The sequence below is a fragment of the Protopterus annectens genome, chromosome 15.part0 (genome assembly GCF_019279795.1).
Source record: "Protopterus annectens isolate FY-2018-M chromosome 15.part0, PAN1.0, whole genome shotgun sequence".
NCBI lineage: Eukaryota > Metazoa > Chordata > Ceratodontiformes > Protopteridae > Protopterus > Protopterus annectens.
This window is the reverse complement of record NC_056749.1, coordinates 26729252-26746230: the sequence shown is the minus strand read 5'-3', so window position 1 is coordinate 26746230 and position 16979 is coordinate 26729252. Positions and strand designations below refer to the sequence as shown.

At 42.0% G+C, this 16979-nt stretch overlaps 1 protein-coding gene across 2 annotated transcripts in view; it reads right to left on the bottom strand.

Annotated features, from left to right (window-relative positions):
* Positions 1–16979, bottom strand: part of LOC122790032 (myosin-10-like) — a 1094188-nt gene that overhangs the window by 243544 nt on the left and 833665 nt on the right. For both annotated transcript variants that reach the window (XM_044057583.1, XM_044057584.1), the window contains one exon: positions 7820–7944. In XM_044057583.1, the coding sequence (XP_043913518.1) occupies positions 7820–7944 (125 nt within the window). The remainder of the gene's footprint in view (positions 1–7819; positions 7945–16979) is intronic.

Here is a 16979-nt window from a genome sequence, read left to right as displayed (position 1 = left end):
GCCAGAAGAATACACCAATAGAAAAGCAACTATTGAGTTGGCACAGGGATTTGCTATGGGTTTCTCAAGTCTCATAGAGAGGTTTGAGGATGGATATGCAATATGTTTTAGTTGAGTGTGTGTCATTTTGTGTGCTGGAAGCTGGCTCTGTTTCAATGAGGCTTTTTTTTCTTTATAACCTTACCACAAGTTATGGCTCTGGTGGTAAGCTGTGACTGGTATTGGGTTGTGGGTGCATGATGCTTAAAGATAGTAGAATGATATGTGATGTTTGCCTTCATGTTTCTTAAATACATAAAAATGTGTAAGGAACCTATGGTTTGAAAACAGCCCAGAGGTAAGCTTAGTCCTCCACTGGCCAGATGCAAAATGAATGCGGGTTTTCATGCCATTTCAATGAATGTGAGTTCCAAGGGCAGAGAAGTTTACTGCTCATACTGAGTCTGTTTTCAGAGAGACAGTATTGTTTGTTTAGCAGATAGTTTAGTGTTTGTCTGAAACTCAAGTGTAAAAAAAAGTAAAAGGAAATACCAAAGGGCTCTGGCCAACTAAGTCTGAGACGACTGCAAGCTAGAAGCCGTTACTGAATCCCCAAATGACTTAACCATCATACAGAAAGGTTTGTTCCAAACAATAACTGGTGCCAGAATCATGAATTGAAACTAAACTCCAAATTATTATTGTATCCTTTGGGAAGTCATCTACTCCAGGGAACTGCCAAACTGACAATGTCCCCTGAGAATTGACCCAGTTGTTTGGCATTTGGTAACTTGTGTTTGCAGTGACCTAACTTTTAACCAACATGTGCCCAGAGTCATAACAAAGCCTTTCTATATTGCACAGTTTCTAAACAAATTGATTGTGACTAGATCTAGAGATGTTGTTGTTCCCCTTTACAAAGCTCTCATTAGGTCAATCATTTTGTATAATGTCCACTTTGGCATGTATCTGCCCAGCCCCATGCAACAATTGGAATACCCACAGACATACCTTACTAAAAGGATACAAGTCCTAAACAATAGGTCTTGCGCGGACCACCTCAAAGATTTATCACTATATTCATTATCCTACAGAGTGCTTAGAGGTGACATGTCTGGCATACGAGGCATCCTCGGATGTAATACAGACGGACCTACTGAACATCAGCAAGTCAAATGGCATCAGAAATACTCAGTCTAGGTATTTAAACTGAATGCTGTGGAGAGATGGATATATATCACAGAGGCTACCACTGTTCCAGAACAGACTATCCATTCAAGTAAAACAAAGCTCATCCCTGTCCATATTCAAATGCAACTTGGATGTAAGGGTGGGTAATAGAAAATGTACTCCAGGATTGCACCTCATGCCACTAATGGATAGAAGCAGTTCCTAAATGCTGCATCCCTTACATGGGTCCCCTCAAATTATCTATGGTATGATCACAGTTATTCTCACTAGGGCTAATATACAATTATCAGCCATGGGATAGGTAAGACCAATCAGGAAATGTTCATTCAAACACCAAAAGAGAAATTACTAAGCTTAAAATGCCCTCCAAGTGAACCTAGGTTGTGGTAGTAAATAGTTTTAAAAATTGCCTTTTTTAGATCACTAAGTGCCACTCTCACCCCCCCCCCCCCCAGTCTTTAACAGCTTCCAGCGCCTATGGCTGCAATGCTACACATGCTTAATGATTTAGTTGAAAATGCTATATTAATTATGTAGAACACATTATTAATGTACATAAACCCATGGACGAGCAGAGGCTGTCCAAAAGGGTAATCAAAATAAATGTGACAATGAAAGAGAAGGGACTAATAACTGAAGCACATGCAGCAGTCAGTTGTACAGCTTGATTAATCCCTAAGGCCAAGTCATTATAGAACATTATTCTTCCATATTAGCAATTTACCAGAGATAATTCAGATGTAAGTTTTCATATCAGAAAAGTAATTATTGATTACGGAAAGAAACATTTAGTTGTATGTATAAATGGTCACTTAAAAGTCGGCCACAGTGGTACAGCGATTAGCGTTATCACCTCATAGCAACAGGTTCTCTGGTTTGATCCTCAGCTGGAGCTCCTTCTGTGCGGAGTCTGCATGTCCTCCCTAAGGTCGACTGAGTTTTAAAGACACGCAGTAGGTGTGTGTGTGTGTGTGTGTGTGTGTGTGTGTGTGTGTGTGTGTGTGTGTGTGTGTGCGTGTGCATGTGTGTGCCTTCTGTGAAGGTGGGCCACCGGCTGGCAATGTGATACTGTAAAAACCCCACTGCCAATCAAACTGCATACCAGTAATCCACTCCTAACAGGAGAAGCCGAAAGGCTTTTTTACAAATGGTCACTTAAGAAAATGTATTGTTAACAGGGAAAAGTTAATAAGTGATAGTCTGAATGTTTACTTTGCTTCAGCAGTCGAGATATACAGTAACTAACTTGCCACTGACAGAACAAAGAAATACAAAAAATAAAGCGCTGAAGGCCACTATCTGACAAAATGAATGTTATGTACAAAAACACTGAAGATCACCACAAATTTAGTTTTACAGAAAAAAGTATTAATTTACAAAACTAGTATATTTCATTATCGAAGGAAGCAATGAATTTCCTAGTCAACTATTTCTATTCACCTGTCACTTAGAGAACTGATTAAGGCAGACTACACAAAAATAATTCCATTGTCCAAACTTTTTTTATAAACAGCCAGTCAAATTACAAGATCTGTTAGGATATGACTAATACATGATCTTAATACCCATTAATTTCCCACTCATCCGGTGGACCAATGCATTTCTATGGACGGCAGAAACATAGTGCTTTTGTGGATGTTTAGACAGATGTCATTAATGAATGGAGCACTGTTGCTGAGCTACAAATTCTAAAAAAGATTAGCAAAAGTTCCAATCCCCCAAAGCCTGTACAATGATTAGAAAATGGCACAGTATCAAGTTTGAACTGCTTTGTAAATAAATACTTTTGCTGATAATTCCCAACATTGCAATGGTATGCAGAAGCACTTTGTGTGTTTGTATAGCTCATTGACTCCTCATCCATGTGAAAAAATGTTTGTCCATATTCAAGTGCAATTAGGATCTATGGATGGTAACAGAAATTTTTCCCCAGGACTGAACCTTGTACTACTAACCGACAGAGGCAGCTCCTAAGTGCTTAATTTCATGCATGGGTCCCCTCAAATTATCTATGGTATGATCCTGGTTATTCTTGTCAGGGGTAATAAACAGTTATCGGTCATGGGATGGGTAAGGCCAGTCTCTACCTGACTGGGATGGGTTAATTCAAGCATAAAAAGGGAAAGTGGCCAGGCCTGAAATGGCCCACAAGGACAGCTAGCCCAGCACTTACATATGAATCTATTGACCTGTAAGGTTAGGTGCCTTGACCTTACCTATGACCCATATCATTCAAAAAACACTGACTCCTATTGTGACACTAACTGGAATACCCCTCAAATGTGTACTTCACTTAGTTATGAAAATATGAAGGAGGGGATGCATGGGGACCTAGTTAATGGGCAGGGTCCCGTGACATTTTATGTGATACACCTCAAATGTGTACCTCACTTAGTTATGAAAATATGGAGGGGATGCATGGGAATGTAATTAATGGGCAGGGTCTGGTGACATTTTATGTGATACACATCAAATGTGTACCTGCTTAGTTATGAAAATATGGAGTGGATGCACGGGGACCTAGTTAATGGGTAGGGTCCCGTGACATTTTATGTGATACGCCTCAAATGTGTACCTCACTTAGTTATGGAAATATGAAGGAGGGGATGCATGGGGACCTAGTCAATGGACAGGGTCAGATGGAGAGTTGGGCATGAGTACTGTTGCCCGAGATAGTGACAGTAGCCTGTGATGGCACATGGTTAGATGGACTTAAGCAGTGAGTACAGTGACATATTGCCCTTGTCACCAACAAATGTGAGAGCTTAGGGACATTCATATATAATGCTGTCAGTGCCAGGATGAGGTGAAGAGCTCAATGGTTGCCTGAATGTATTTGTGTCCAATGGGAAGAGGCTTGATGGTTGACAGGTAGATGAGGGAAAGTACCCATATAAAAACAGGATCATATCTTTGTTGCAATCGATGATATATACACAGTCTTGGAGCCCTTTTATTTGTCATAGCATACTCTTTCATATGTTACTTATCACTGATTGAAAAGTCACTCATTTAAGAGACCTTAAGGAGTTATGGGTGCCAATTGAAATATACAAATAAGGTGCTAATAAGTCCTATTGAGATAAAGGCAATGTTTCTAAAGGCAGTACGTGTAACTTTTCCATGATAAAAAGTCAGTCACCAGTATGATTATGAAATTCTTTATGCAAGGTAATTTGTGAAAGTAACAATTATTATGCAATGCAACCTGTAGCATAAAGTATAATTTACAGAATAACAATTGACATAAAACAAGTATATACACTAATTTGCATTACTACTAAAGCTGATATCTGAAAGTCATAAGGTGCACAAAATCCTCAAAATGAAGGCAAACACAAAATAGCAAGCAATATGGGGGCAAAACTATGTTTGATGCCCCTGCAGAGAGTTGCTCAATGTACACTGAAATAGTGGATTTTTAATGAAAAGAATGTTAATTACTACTTAATGTGATGAGTGCCAAAATTCATGGGCTTTTGCATAATTTATCAATGCTTGCATCATTTGCATTCAGTGGCACTGTAGATCCTTCAAATTCATTTGAACTCAAGGCCAATACTTATACCAGAGAACTTGGATTCCATAAGAGAAACCAGGATGATGAAAAGCAGATCATATCTCTGTATATAGGAAAAGTGCAAAGATTTGCAGGACACAGTTACATCCTTGTGAATTATTTGATGCGTTAAAAAAAGATCTGTAGATGGCATGTATTCTGAGCACATATGAACAAGGCTGTTAACAGAACTTTAGACTTTGTTCCCGATAAATATGTCAAAATTAGTACAACAATGTAGAAAAGATGATTCTGAATTTCAACATAAAATAATTAAGTACACATTTAATTAAGGGTCTATAAGACATACTGTACAACAAACATGTTTCTGTGTCAAGACATCCCATGGACCAAGTAAATGCTGGTTTAAAACAAAGAGTGCAGGAAGTGCCCCAAGAAATGCTATACTGACTGTGTGCACAACTGGAAAGGAGCCATAGTCAGTGCCAGTTGAAATCATATAGTACTTGGAAACAACTGTCAGGGATACAATTACAATTGTAAGGTCTGGAAAGCACAGATATTATGCAAAGGGGAAGGGACAAAATAGGATAGACCCACCATGTCTGTAATAAAGTGGTCAAATGGCAGGAGATGTGTAAACAGAGTTTGCAGTTACCATAAGCTCATTGCTGTGGATAAAGCATATTGTCTATCAAAACTGATGAAAAACAGAAAATGAAGTAGAAATTAACCCAAAAGCTCAAAGCAACCCTGTGCAGTGAATGAAACCAGGAATACCAACGCCCAAACGCAACAACAAAGCAAAATATTTTATGTCAAGACTCACAAAATAGTTGTGTACCACAAAACACAATTTTATAACTGAGCATTTTCATCCATACACTAGGAATTCATCAGAACTAATAAAATTAGATTACAAGAAAATATTTCTATATTAAAATATGATTTGTTATAATTTATTTAAAAAAAATTAATAAAAATATTTGAGCAAAAAAAACTAATAAAATTAAATAAACTCACACCTTTTTATACCAACTATATTAACAGTCACACTTATTTAAACTTATGACTGCTGAATTACACTGTGTGAAAGCACCAGCAGGCCATTCACATTCTAACGTGAAGGTAGTGGCGGGCTATCCACACACCATCATGTGAAGGCATTGGCGGGTTATCCACAGATCATTGTGTAATGGTAGTGGTAGACGACCTACAGACCATCATGTGAAGGCAGTGGCAGGTCATCCACAGACCATCATGTGAATGGAGTGGCACGCCATCCACAGTCCATCATGTGAAGGCAGTGGCACGCCATCCACAGACCATCATGTGAAGGCAGTGGCAGGCCATCCACAGACCATCATGTGAAGGCAGTGGCAGGCCATCCACAGACCATCATGTGAAGGCAGTTGCAGGCCATCCACAGACCATCATGTGAAGGCAGTGGCAGGCCATCCACAGACCATCATGTGAAGGCAGTGGCAGGCCATCCACAGACCATCATGTGATGGTAGTGGTGGCTATGTGAAGGCACTCTTGAGTTATCCACAGATCATTGTGTATTGGCAGTGGTAGGCCATCTACAGACCATCATGTGAAGGTTGTGGCAGGCCATCCACAGACTGTCATGTGAAGGCAGGGTTAGAAAGCTGGGAATAATATGTCAACACAACTTCTGTTCATCATGATTTTTTTTAATTGCTTGTTAGCTTGGACATTATATGTTTAATATTTTCAATATATTCTCTGTATTTTGGATTTGTGTATGAAAACAGATCTGAAGGTTCAGTGGACTAACACAGCTTAGCAAACATACAGATAAATTAAAAAAGAAAAAAAGTGACCAAGGTCATAAGCAATTAAGGATTAGTAGAAAATGTGCTTTACCAGTGGAGTGATTAAAGGCTACTATAAATGTGCTTTCTGTACAATGTCTGTACATCCTCTCTGTGTCTCTCTGAACTTGCAATTTGGTAAACTGCCTTTAGGTGTACTGGAACTGTGTGCATGAGGAATTATTTTCATGTCTGCATTTTGTGATAATCTGGGGTCTGTCCAAGAACTGATTCTGCATTATGCTCACTGACTACTGGGATAGAATGTGGGTCCTCTCTGACCCTAAATAGCATAAAAAAGTATCAATAAATAAATGAATGAATAAAATGAATGCTCACCCTACTGTTAAATGCACTCCTTCTGGAGCTTAGTGTCATGGCAGTACCATGTGCTGACCCAAGAGGTCAGTTTTCTTGTAAACTCTTTTATCATTCCTATTAGGTTTTAGTACAGATCTTCCAAGCCGTAATATTTAACTCAGGCCTGTATATCAGTTGGAACCTATTGCAACCGCTGTCCCCCTCCTCACATCTAAATTCACTTTAGACAATGTTGCTCTCTTTATCTAGTAAATTACTAAAGGAGATCTCAAGGATGTAAGATGCCATATCTCTCTTTTAATATAGTTAATTATTAACCACATTTGGGAGAGCAATTAACATTCTGCCGTGCATGTAATGTGACATTTAAAGTTTAAACAAATACTGCAGCATAAAATGCAAATATTAAACATACTACATGGTTTACATCTTTATTAAAAGTGAGTAAAATGCCTTCTCTAAACAGGGAGGCGTAGGAGGAAGAATGTGCTCCTAATATAGGGAAAGTAATGCAATAAAAGAAACCCTGTAACTTAAAACAAACACCAAACCATCAGGTTCAGAACCTAGCAGTAGTGTCCAATAATAGTTTAAACGTCTTTAAAGCATCAATCTACATACAGAACACAAGGAAAACTTAGCTATAAGTATATTCACACTGCACATGGCTTCATGTAACAGTTTGAATTATGAGATACAATGGCTCTTAGAAAACTCCCAAAGATCAGCATAGTTCTACAGCTGAGAATCACAAAAGAAAACCCTTTTAAAACTGGTTTGGTAACTTATGACAAACAAGTAATTTAACTCTTGCCAATGTCCAAATGTCCTGACTCACAAAATAGTGTTTATGTCCTCATTGTGTGCAGTTCACCTGTGTCTGCTTCATTTATTCCAAAACTACAAATACAGGGAGTCAAAAAACATTAATAAAAACACAAAAATAAAGTTAGCTAAGGCTCTGTCTTACCTGGCAATGTTCTCCTCAAGCTGTTGTACCCGGGACTGGGCTTTCCCTAGAGGCGATGACAGGATATCTTCTTCAGTGGGTGGGGCCGTTCCTTCCATCAGCCATCTGTCTCGCAGGGACTTCCTCTGAAATTGAAGACGAAGTAATTGTTGTTAATTTCTCACTGTTACTACTCAAACACACAAATGGGTAACTCTTGTCCTAAGGACTGTGGCTTCAGAACTGGTCATTTATTTTAATTAAGAGTATTATGCATATTTGGATCCTTTTGAAATATAATCAGTTATTTTTCCACTGTGCATTTTATGGGTAAAAATTTCTTTAAGGAAAAAAGGAATATTTCTGGCAAGACATTTCAGTTTATCATTAGATCACTATAATTGCTAAGTGCATGTGGATGTGTATTTCTGCCTTGTGCATGTGTATGTGTGTTTGTGCCTTGGGCATGTGTATGTGTCCTTCTGCCTTTTGCACATGTATGTGTGTTTCTGCCTTGTGCATGTGTATGTGTGTTTGTGCCTTGGGCATGTGTATGTGTGTTTGTGCCTTGGGCATGTGTATGTGTCCTTCTGCCTTTTGCACATGTATGTGTGTTTCTGCCTTGTGCATGTGCATGTGTCCTTCTGCCTTTTGCACATGTATGTGTGTTTGTGCCTTGGGCATGTGTATGTGTGTTTGTGCCTTGGGCATGTGTATGTGTCCTTCTGCCTTTTGCACATGTATGTGTGTTTCTGCCTTGTGCATGTGCATGTGTCCTTCTGCCTTTTGCACATGTATGTGTGTTTGTGCCTTGGGCATGTGTATGTGTGTTTGTGCCTTGGGCATGTGTATGTGTGTTTGTGCCTTGTGCACGTACATGTGTCTTTCTGCCTTGCTCACTTACGGTTCACATTACAAGACACTGGTCTGTCTATTCAGTTAGATAAGAATTAATCTTTATGGCACAGGCACACATCTACAGCCTGTCACTATGTATGCCCATCAGCACAGAGTGGCAACTGACATTTAAAGTCACCAATGCATACTTTTCAGGGTATTTAATGTCAGAGAGTAGGAGCACAATAATTACTATCACCAGTATTGGCTGTTACTGCTATGAAACGTCAAAAGTTTGTATGCCCATCAACTTGTATTTTCACCATTAGGTACCAACACTATTATGAACTGTTACTGATATACACCCAACTTACTTCAGTGTTCACCACCAGTATGTGCCATCACCAGTATGGCCTATTATTAATGGTAATACACTCTTTGTTGAACAACCATCTCTGATGCCTGCTGTTTTACTGACTGATATTTCCAACAGATGGGTTTGAAAGTCTTGGATGGCATCTTCAGCTCCCTCTTTTGTACATCACAAAACACCACACCAATAAACTGTTTGAAATAAGTCAAGCTACAGTGCTATGAGCAACATTATTTTGTGTCATTCATAAGATCTGTCTCTGCATGCATATCATCCTTTGTCACCCCAATCCATCCTTTGACACCCCAATCTATGCATATCATCCTTTGACACCCCAGTCCATGCATATCATCCTTTGACATCCCAATCTCATTAATCTTGGAATCCATGTTGATATTTAGGTTAAATGGCTTCCTTTGGGAACAGTAAACTGATCCCACAGTACAGAGGTACTGTTACAGTATTCAGCATCATGCAGAAAACATTCTCATAAAGAGGTACCTGATATTATATATTGTCTGTTGCTATGGTAACCATCAGGTTTTCTAACTACTACCTCCTTTCTCAGTCTCTGTCTCAGGCTACCCCTTCTCTCTCCTGTCACTCGTACTCTTACTTTCTTTCCGTAGCCTATTCTGTTTTTTCTCCATCTTGCCCTTATGATTTTCACTCCCTCACTTGTCCTTAATCATACACCCTTCGATTTTATTTCCTTTCTGTGTCAATCCCTGTCACATTACATCTTCTCCCCTGCCCCTCTCCTCAGCCTGGTTTAGTAACCTGGAACTCCTTCTCATATATTTTTGCACACCTTTGCAGTTTGCCTCTTGTCTCATTTCTCCTGTTTCCCTTTTTCTTTCACCTCCACCATCTCATTACACTTTACTACTAGCGCCTGTACTCTGCTTCAGTGCCTTTTCACTCTTCCTCAGTCACTGCCCATATTTCAGATCCATCACCCTTTCCTCTTGTAGCTCAGTTTGTTCTTATTTCTTCCCCACCATGCCTCAGTCCCTGACCCTTGCATCTTTACCATGTCGTCCCTCAGTGTCTTACCCTCAAACGTCAGTCTCTCTACCTCAGTCTTTTTTCATTCAATTCCTTTAACATCCTTTTTTCCGTTCACTATAATTCAGTCTCTCCGCTCTCAGTCCCCTTTTCCTCCAAGCTCAGTTCCTTATCCTTGTAACTTTAGTTTCTCTCTTTCTGCACATCCGTTCACCCCCTTAATGTCTTTGCCTCTCATTCTTTTCCGTTCCATTTCAGCACCTTAAAAGTCACTTCTACCACCTCTCGAGTTTCTTCGCATCAGTTTTCTCCTCGGTGCCCTTTCCCCTTCAGTCCCTTCTCCTCCTTCTTGTCCGTCCCCCCATACAGGTTCTGATCATCATTCCATACCGTCTTCCTTTCAGGTCATTTGCCTCCTCATCCTTTGAAGTTTCTCAGCCATTCAGTCCCTACCCATGATCCTTAGCCAGTTCAGTCCCTTGCCCTTAGTTCCTACCATCGCTCTTTCTCATCAGTTTCTTATCCATTTACTCCTTATCTTTTAGCCTCTGCCCTCTCCCCCCTCAGTCTCTTCTCATTCTCTTTCTTGTCAGCACCTCACCTCTATGCAGACTCTGCCCATCTTTCTCTGCCATCTTATCATCAGGACATTTCCTTCCTCCTCATCTTGAGGTCTTCAGACATTCAGTCCTTACCCATAATCCCGCCCCAGTTCAGTCCCTTCCTTTAATTCCTACCATCTCTCTTTCAATTTCTTCTCTTTCTAGTCAGTCTCTCCTCCATTTACTACCCACCCTTTAGTCTCCACCCCCTCCCCTTCAGTCCCTCCTATTCCTTCTCAACAGTCCCTCCCCTGTTCATGCTCCACCCCTCATTCTCTGCCATCTCCCATTTCATCCCTTCTCCTTGTCAGTCTCTCCCCATATTCAGGATCTGCATCTCATTCCCCCATATGTCTCAATTAGTTAATTTCCTTCCTCCTCAGTTCCTTACCCACTCAACCTTTACCCTGCAAGATGTTCCCAGTTCATACTATATCTGTTTTTCTCATCAGTTTCTTCTCCATTTACTCTCTATCCCTCAGACCCTGCTCTCTCCTCTTCAGTTGATTCTGTTCTTCTGATACTCCCTTCAGCCTCTGCCCTCTCCCCATCAGTGCCATCTCCTGTTTTAGTTCAGTTCTTCTTCCTTCCTCCTCACTTCCTTACTACTACTCCTCAGTTCCTTAATCCCTCCCCATCAGTTCTAATCCCTCCCCATCAGTTCCTTTATCCCTCCCCCTTAGTTCTTATCCCTCCCCATCAGTTATTTTATCCTTCCCCATCAATTATTTTATCCCTACCCAACAGTTCTTATCCCCCCCATCAGTTCCTTTATACCTCCCCATCAGTTCTTATCTCTTCCTATCAGTTCTTATCCCTCCCCATCAGTTCCCTTATCCCTCCCCACCAGTTCCTTCATCCCTTCTCATCAATTATTATCCCTTCCAATCAGTTCCTTTATCCTTTCTCATCAATTCTTATCCCACCCCATCAGTTCCTTTATCCCTCCCCATCAACTATGTATCCCTCCCCATCAGTTCCTTTATCCCTCCCCATTGGTTCTTATCTCTTCTTATCAGTTCTTATCCATCCCCATCAGTTCCTTTTTCCCTGCCCATCAGTTCCTTTATCCCTCCCCAACAATTCCTTTATCCCACCCCAACAGTTCCTTAATCCCTCCCCATTAGTTCTTATCTCTCCCCATCAGTTTCTTTATCTCTCCCCTTTAGTTATTATCCCTCCCCATCAGGTCCTTTATCCTTCTCCATCAGTTCTTATCCCTAACCATCAGTTCCTTTATACCTCCCCATCAGTTCCTATCTCTACCTATCAGTTCTTGTTCCTCCCCATCAGTTCCTTTATCCCCCCACCAGTTTCTTCATCCCTTCTCATCAATTATTATCCCTTCCCATCAGTTCTTATCCCTTCCCATCAGTTCCTTTATCCCTTCCCATCAGTTCCTTTATCCCTCCCCAACAATTCCTTTATCCCTCTCCAACAGTTCCTTTATCCTTCCCGATTAGCTCTTATCTCTCCCCATCAGTTTCTTTATCCCTCCCCTTTAGTTCTTATCCCTCCCCATCAGTTCCTTTATCCTGCTCCATCAGTTCTTGTCCATTTCCATCAGTTCCTTTATCCCTCCCCATCGGTTCTTATCCCTCCCCATCAGTTCCTTTATCCTGCTCCATCAGTTCTTGTCCATTTCCATCAGTTCCTTTATCCCTCCCCATCGGTTCTTATCCCTCCCCATCAGTTCCTTTATCCTGCTCCATCAGTTCTTGTCCATTTCCATCAGTTCCTTTATCCCTCCCCATCGGTTCTTATCCCTCCCCATCAGTTCCTTTATCCAGCTCCATCAGTTCTTGTCCATTTCCATCAGTTCCTTTATCCCTCCCCATCAGTTCTTATCCCTTCCCATCAGTTCTTATCCCTCCCCATCAGTTATTTCACCCCTCTCCAACAATTCCTTTATCCCTCCCCATCAGTTATTTTATCCTTCCCTATCAGTTCCTTTATCCCTCCACATCAGTTTATTCATCCTACCCCACCAGTTCCTTAATCCCTCCCCATCAGTTTTTATCACTCCCCATCAGTTCCTTTACCCCCCCCCATCAGTTCTGATCCCTCCCCATCAGTTCTTATCTCTCCCCATCAGTTCCTTTATTCTTCCCCATCAGTTAATTTTTCCCTCCTCATCAGTTCCTTTATCACTCCCCACATCCCCATCAGTTATTTTATCCCTCCTCAAACAATTCCTTTATCCCTCCTCATCAGCTATTTTATCCTTCCCCATCAGTTTCTTTATCCCTCCCCATCAATTTATTTATCCTACCACATCAGTTCCTTAATCCCTCCCCATCAGTTCTTATCCCTCCCAATCAGTTCCATATCCTTAGACTTCATTTTCTTCCTCACCCTTTCAGCCCCTCTCATCAGTACCTCCGTCTCTCCCAAAATCTCTTACACTAACACATCAGTCCCCTGCCCATTGTCAGTCTCTTGCCATCCATCACTGATTCATTAACAATTCACCACTTCTGTCCCCTCATTGCCTTATCCCTACCTTTTAGGGTCATTAGCATTCTGTCCATTGTTTTCGTTCTGTCTTCTAATCCTTCCTCTCAGATCTAACCAACTGCCTTACCGGTGGACTTAATCCTCTTCCCCTCCCTTTTAACCCCAGTCCTTAGACTGCACCCCCTCCCTTCAGCTCCTTACTGCTGTAGAACAATCAAATTTCCCTTTTAGTCATTCTCCACAGTTCCAGTCCCCTTCTCCTCAGACAACCACCCCCCCAGGCTGTATCCATTATCCTTATGATTGAGTACATCACTCTTCAATGGTTTCCAATTGCACCTCTTTTCTTCCCTTAGACTATTTTTCCTACCTTCTGTCTCTTCTACCTTCCTCTGTTGTTCCCTCCAACTCAGGCCATTGGCCCTAAACCTCTATCCCTGTATGTTTTAGGGTATTCTGCCTACCTCCCATGTTCCGTCCATCTAAGACCACTGGCATTTTCCCTCCATCCCTTTACATTTCAGGGTACATCGTCCTGGCCTGTTACCTCCATCCCTTTACATTTCAGGGTACATCTTCCTGGCCTTTCACCTCCATCCCTTTACATTTCACATTACATCCTGCTGGCCTTTTACATCCATCCCTTTACATTTCAGGGTACATCCTCCTGGCCTTTAATTTTAATCCTTTTATATTTCAGAATATATCCACCTGGCCTGTTACCTCCATCTCTTTACATTTCAGGGTACATCCTCCTGGCCTTTCACCTCCATCCCTTTACATTTCAGGGTACATCCTCCTGGCCTTTTACCTCCATCCCTTTACATTTCGGGGTACATCCTCCTGGCCTTTTCTCTCCATACCTTTACATCTCAGGGTATATCCTCATGGCCTTTTATCTCCATCCCTTTACATTTCAAAGTATATCCTCCCTTTACATTTCAAAGTATATCCTCCTGGCCATTTACCTCCATCCCTTTAAATTTTGGGGTACATCCTCCTGGCCGGTTACCTCCATCTCTTAACATTTCAGGATACATCCTCCTGGCCTGTTACCTCCATCCCTTTACAGTTCAGGGTGCATCCTCCTGGCCTTTTACATACATCCCTTTAAATTTCAGAGTACATCCTCCTGGCCTTTTACCTTTATCCCTTTACATTTCAGGGTACATCCTCCTGGGCTTTTACCTCCATCCTTTTACATTTCAGGGTAAATCCTCCTGGCCTGTTACCTCCATCCCTTTACATTTCAGATTACATCCTCCTGGCCTTTTACCTTTATCCCTTTACATTTCAGGGTACATCCTCCTGGGCTTTTACCTCCATCCTTTTACATTTCAGGTTGCATCCTCCTGGCCTGTTACCTCCATCCCTTTACATTTCAGGGTACATCCTCCTGGCCTTTTACCTCCATCTCTTTACATTTCAGGGTACATTCTCCTGGCTGGATACCTCCATCCCTTTACATTTCAGGGTACATCCTCCTGGCCTGTTATCTCCATCCCTTTACATTTCAGGGTTCATCCTCCTGGCCTTTTACCTCCATCCCTTTACATTTCCGTGTACATCCTCCTGGGATTTTACCTCCATCCCTTTACATTTCAGGGTACATCCTCCTGGCCTCTTACCTCCATCCCTTTACATTTCAGGGCACATCCTCCTGGCCTTTTACCTCCAACCCTTTACATTTCAGGGTACATCCTCCTGGCCTGTTATCTCCATCCCTTTACATTTCAGGGTTCATCCTCCTGGCCTTTTACCTCCATCCCTTTACATTTCCGTGTACATCCTCCTGGGATTTTACCTCCATCCCTTTACATTTCAGGGTACATCCTCTTGGCCTCTTACCTCCATCCCTTTACATTTCAGGGCACATCCTCCTGGCCTTTTACCTCCATCCTTTTACATTTCAGGGTACATCCTCCTGGCCTATTACCTCCATCCATTTACATTTCAGGGTACATCCTCCTGGCCTGTTTTCTCCATCCCTTTACACACCAGGGTACATCCTCCTGGCCTGTTACCTCCATCCCTTTACATTTCATGGTGCATCATCCTGGCCTTTTACCTCCATCCTTTTACATTTCAGGGTACATCCTCCTGGCCTGTTACCTCCATCCTTTTACATTTCAGGGTACATCCTCCTGGCCTGTTATCTCCATCCTTTTACATTTCAGGTTGCATCCTCCTGGCCTGTTGCCTGCATCCCATTACATTTTAAGGTACATCCTCCTGGCCTGTTACCTCCATCCCTTTACATTTCAGGGTACATCCTCCTGGCCTTTTAACTCCATCCCTTTACATTTCAGGGTACACCCTCCTGGCCTGTTACCTTCATCTCTTTACATTTCAGGCTTCATCCTCCTGGCCTTTTTCCTCCATCCCTTTACATTTCCGTGTACATCCTACTGGCCTTTTACCTCCATCCCTTTACAGTTTGGGGTACATCCTTCTGGCGTTTTACCTCCATCCCTTTACATTTCAGGGTACATCCTCCTGGCCTTTTACCTCCATCCCTTTACATTTCAGGGTACATCCTCCTGATCTGTTACCTCCATCCATTTACATTTCAGGGTATATCCTCCTGGCCTGTTTTATCCATCCCTTTACACACCAGGGTACATCTCCTGGCCTGTTACCACCACCAATTTACATTTCCGTGTACATCCTCCTGGCCTTTTACATCCATCCCTTTACATTTCCATGTACATCCTCCTGGCCTTTTACATCCATCCCTTTACATTTCAGGGTACATCCTCCTGGCTTGTTACCTCCATCCCTTTACATTTCATGGTACATCCTCATGGCCTGTTACCTCCATCGCTTTAAATTTCGGGGTATATCCTGCTGGCCATTTACCCCCATCCCTTTAAATTTCAGGATACATCCTCCTTGCCATTTATCTCCATCCCTTTACATTTCAGGGTACATCGTCCTGGCCTGTTACCTCCATCGCTTTACATTTCAGGGTACATCCTCCTGGCCTTTTACCTCCATCCCTTTACATTTCATGGTACATCCTCCTGGCCTGTTACGTCCATCCCTTTACATTTTAGGGTACATTGTCCTGGTCTTTTACCTGCATCCCATTACATTTCAGGGTACATCCTCCTGGCCTGTTACATCCATCCCTTTACATTTCAGGGTACATCCTCCTGGGCTTTTACCTCCATCCCTTTACATTTCAGGCTACATCCTCCTGGCCTTTTACCTCCATCCCCTTTACATTTCAGGGTACATCTGCCTGACCTGTTACCTCCATCCCTTTACATTTCAGGGTACATCCTCCTGGCCTGTTACTTCCATCCCTTTATATTTCATGGTACATCCTCCTGGCCTGTTACCTCCATCCCTTTACATTTCAAGTTACATCCTCCTGGCCTGCTACCTCATCCCTTTAAATTTCAGGGCACATCCTCCTGGCCTTTTACCTCCATCCCTTTACATTTCAGGGTAGATTCTCCTGGCCGGTTACCTCCATCCCTTTACATTTCAGGGTACATCCTCCTGGCCTGTTACCTCCATCCCTTTACATTTCAGGGTACAGCCTGGTGGCCTTTACCTCCATCCCTTTACATTCCAGGGTTCATCCTCCTGGCCTTTTTCCTCCATCCCTTTACATTTCCGTGTACATCCTCCTGGCCTTTTACCTCCATCCCTTTACATTTCAGGGTATATCCTCCTGGCCTGTTACGTTGATCCCTTTACATTTCGGGGTACATCCTCCTGGCCTGTTATCGCCATCCCTTTACATTTCAGGGTACATCCTACTTGCCTGTTACCTTCATCCCTTAACATTTCAGGATACATCCTCCTGGCAGTTTACCTCCATCCCTTTACATTTCAGGGTATATCCTCCTGGCCTGTTACCTCCATCCCTTTACATTTCAGGGTGCATCCTCCT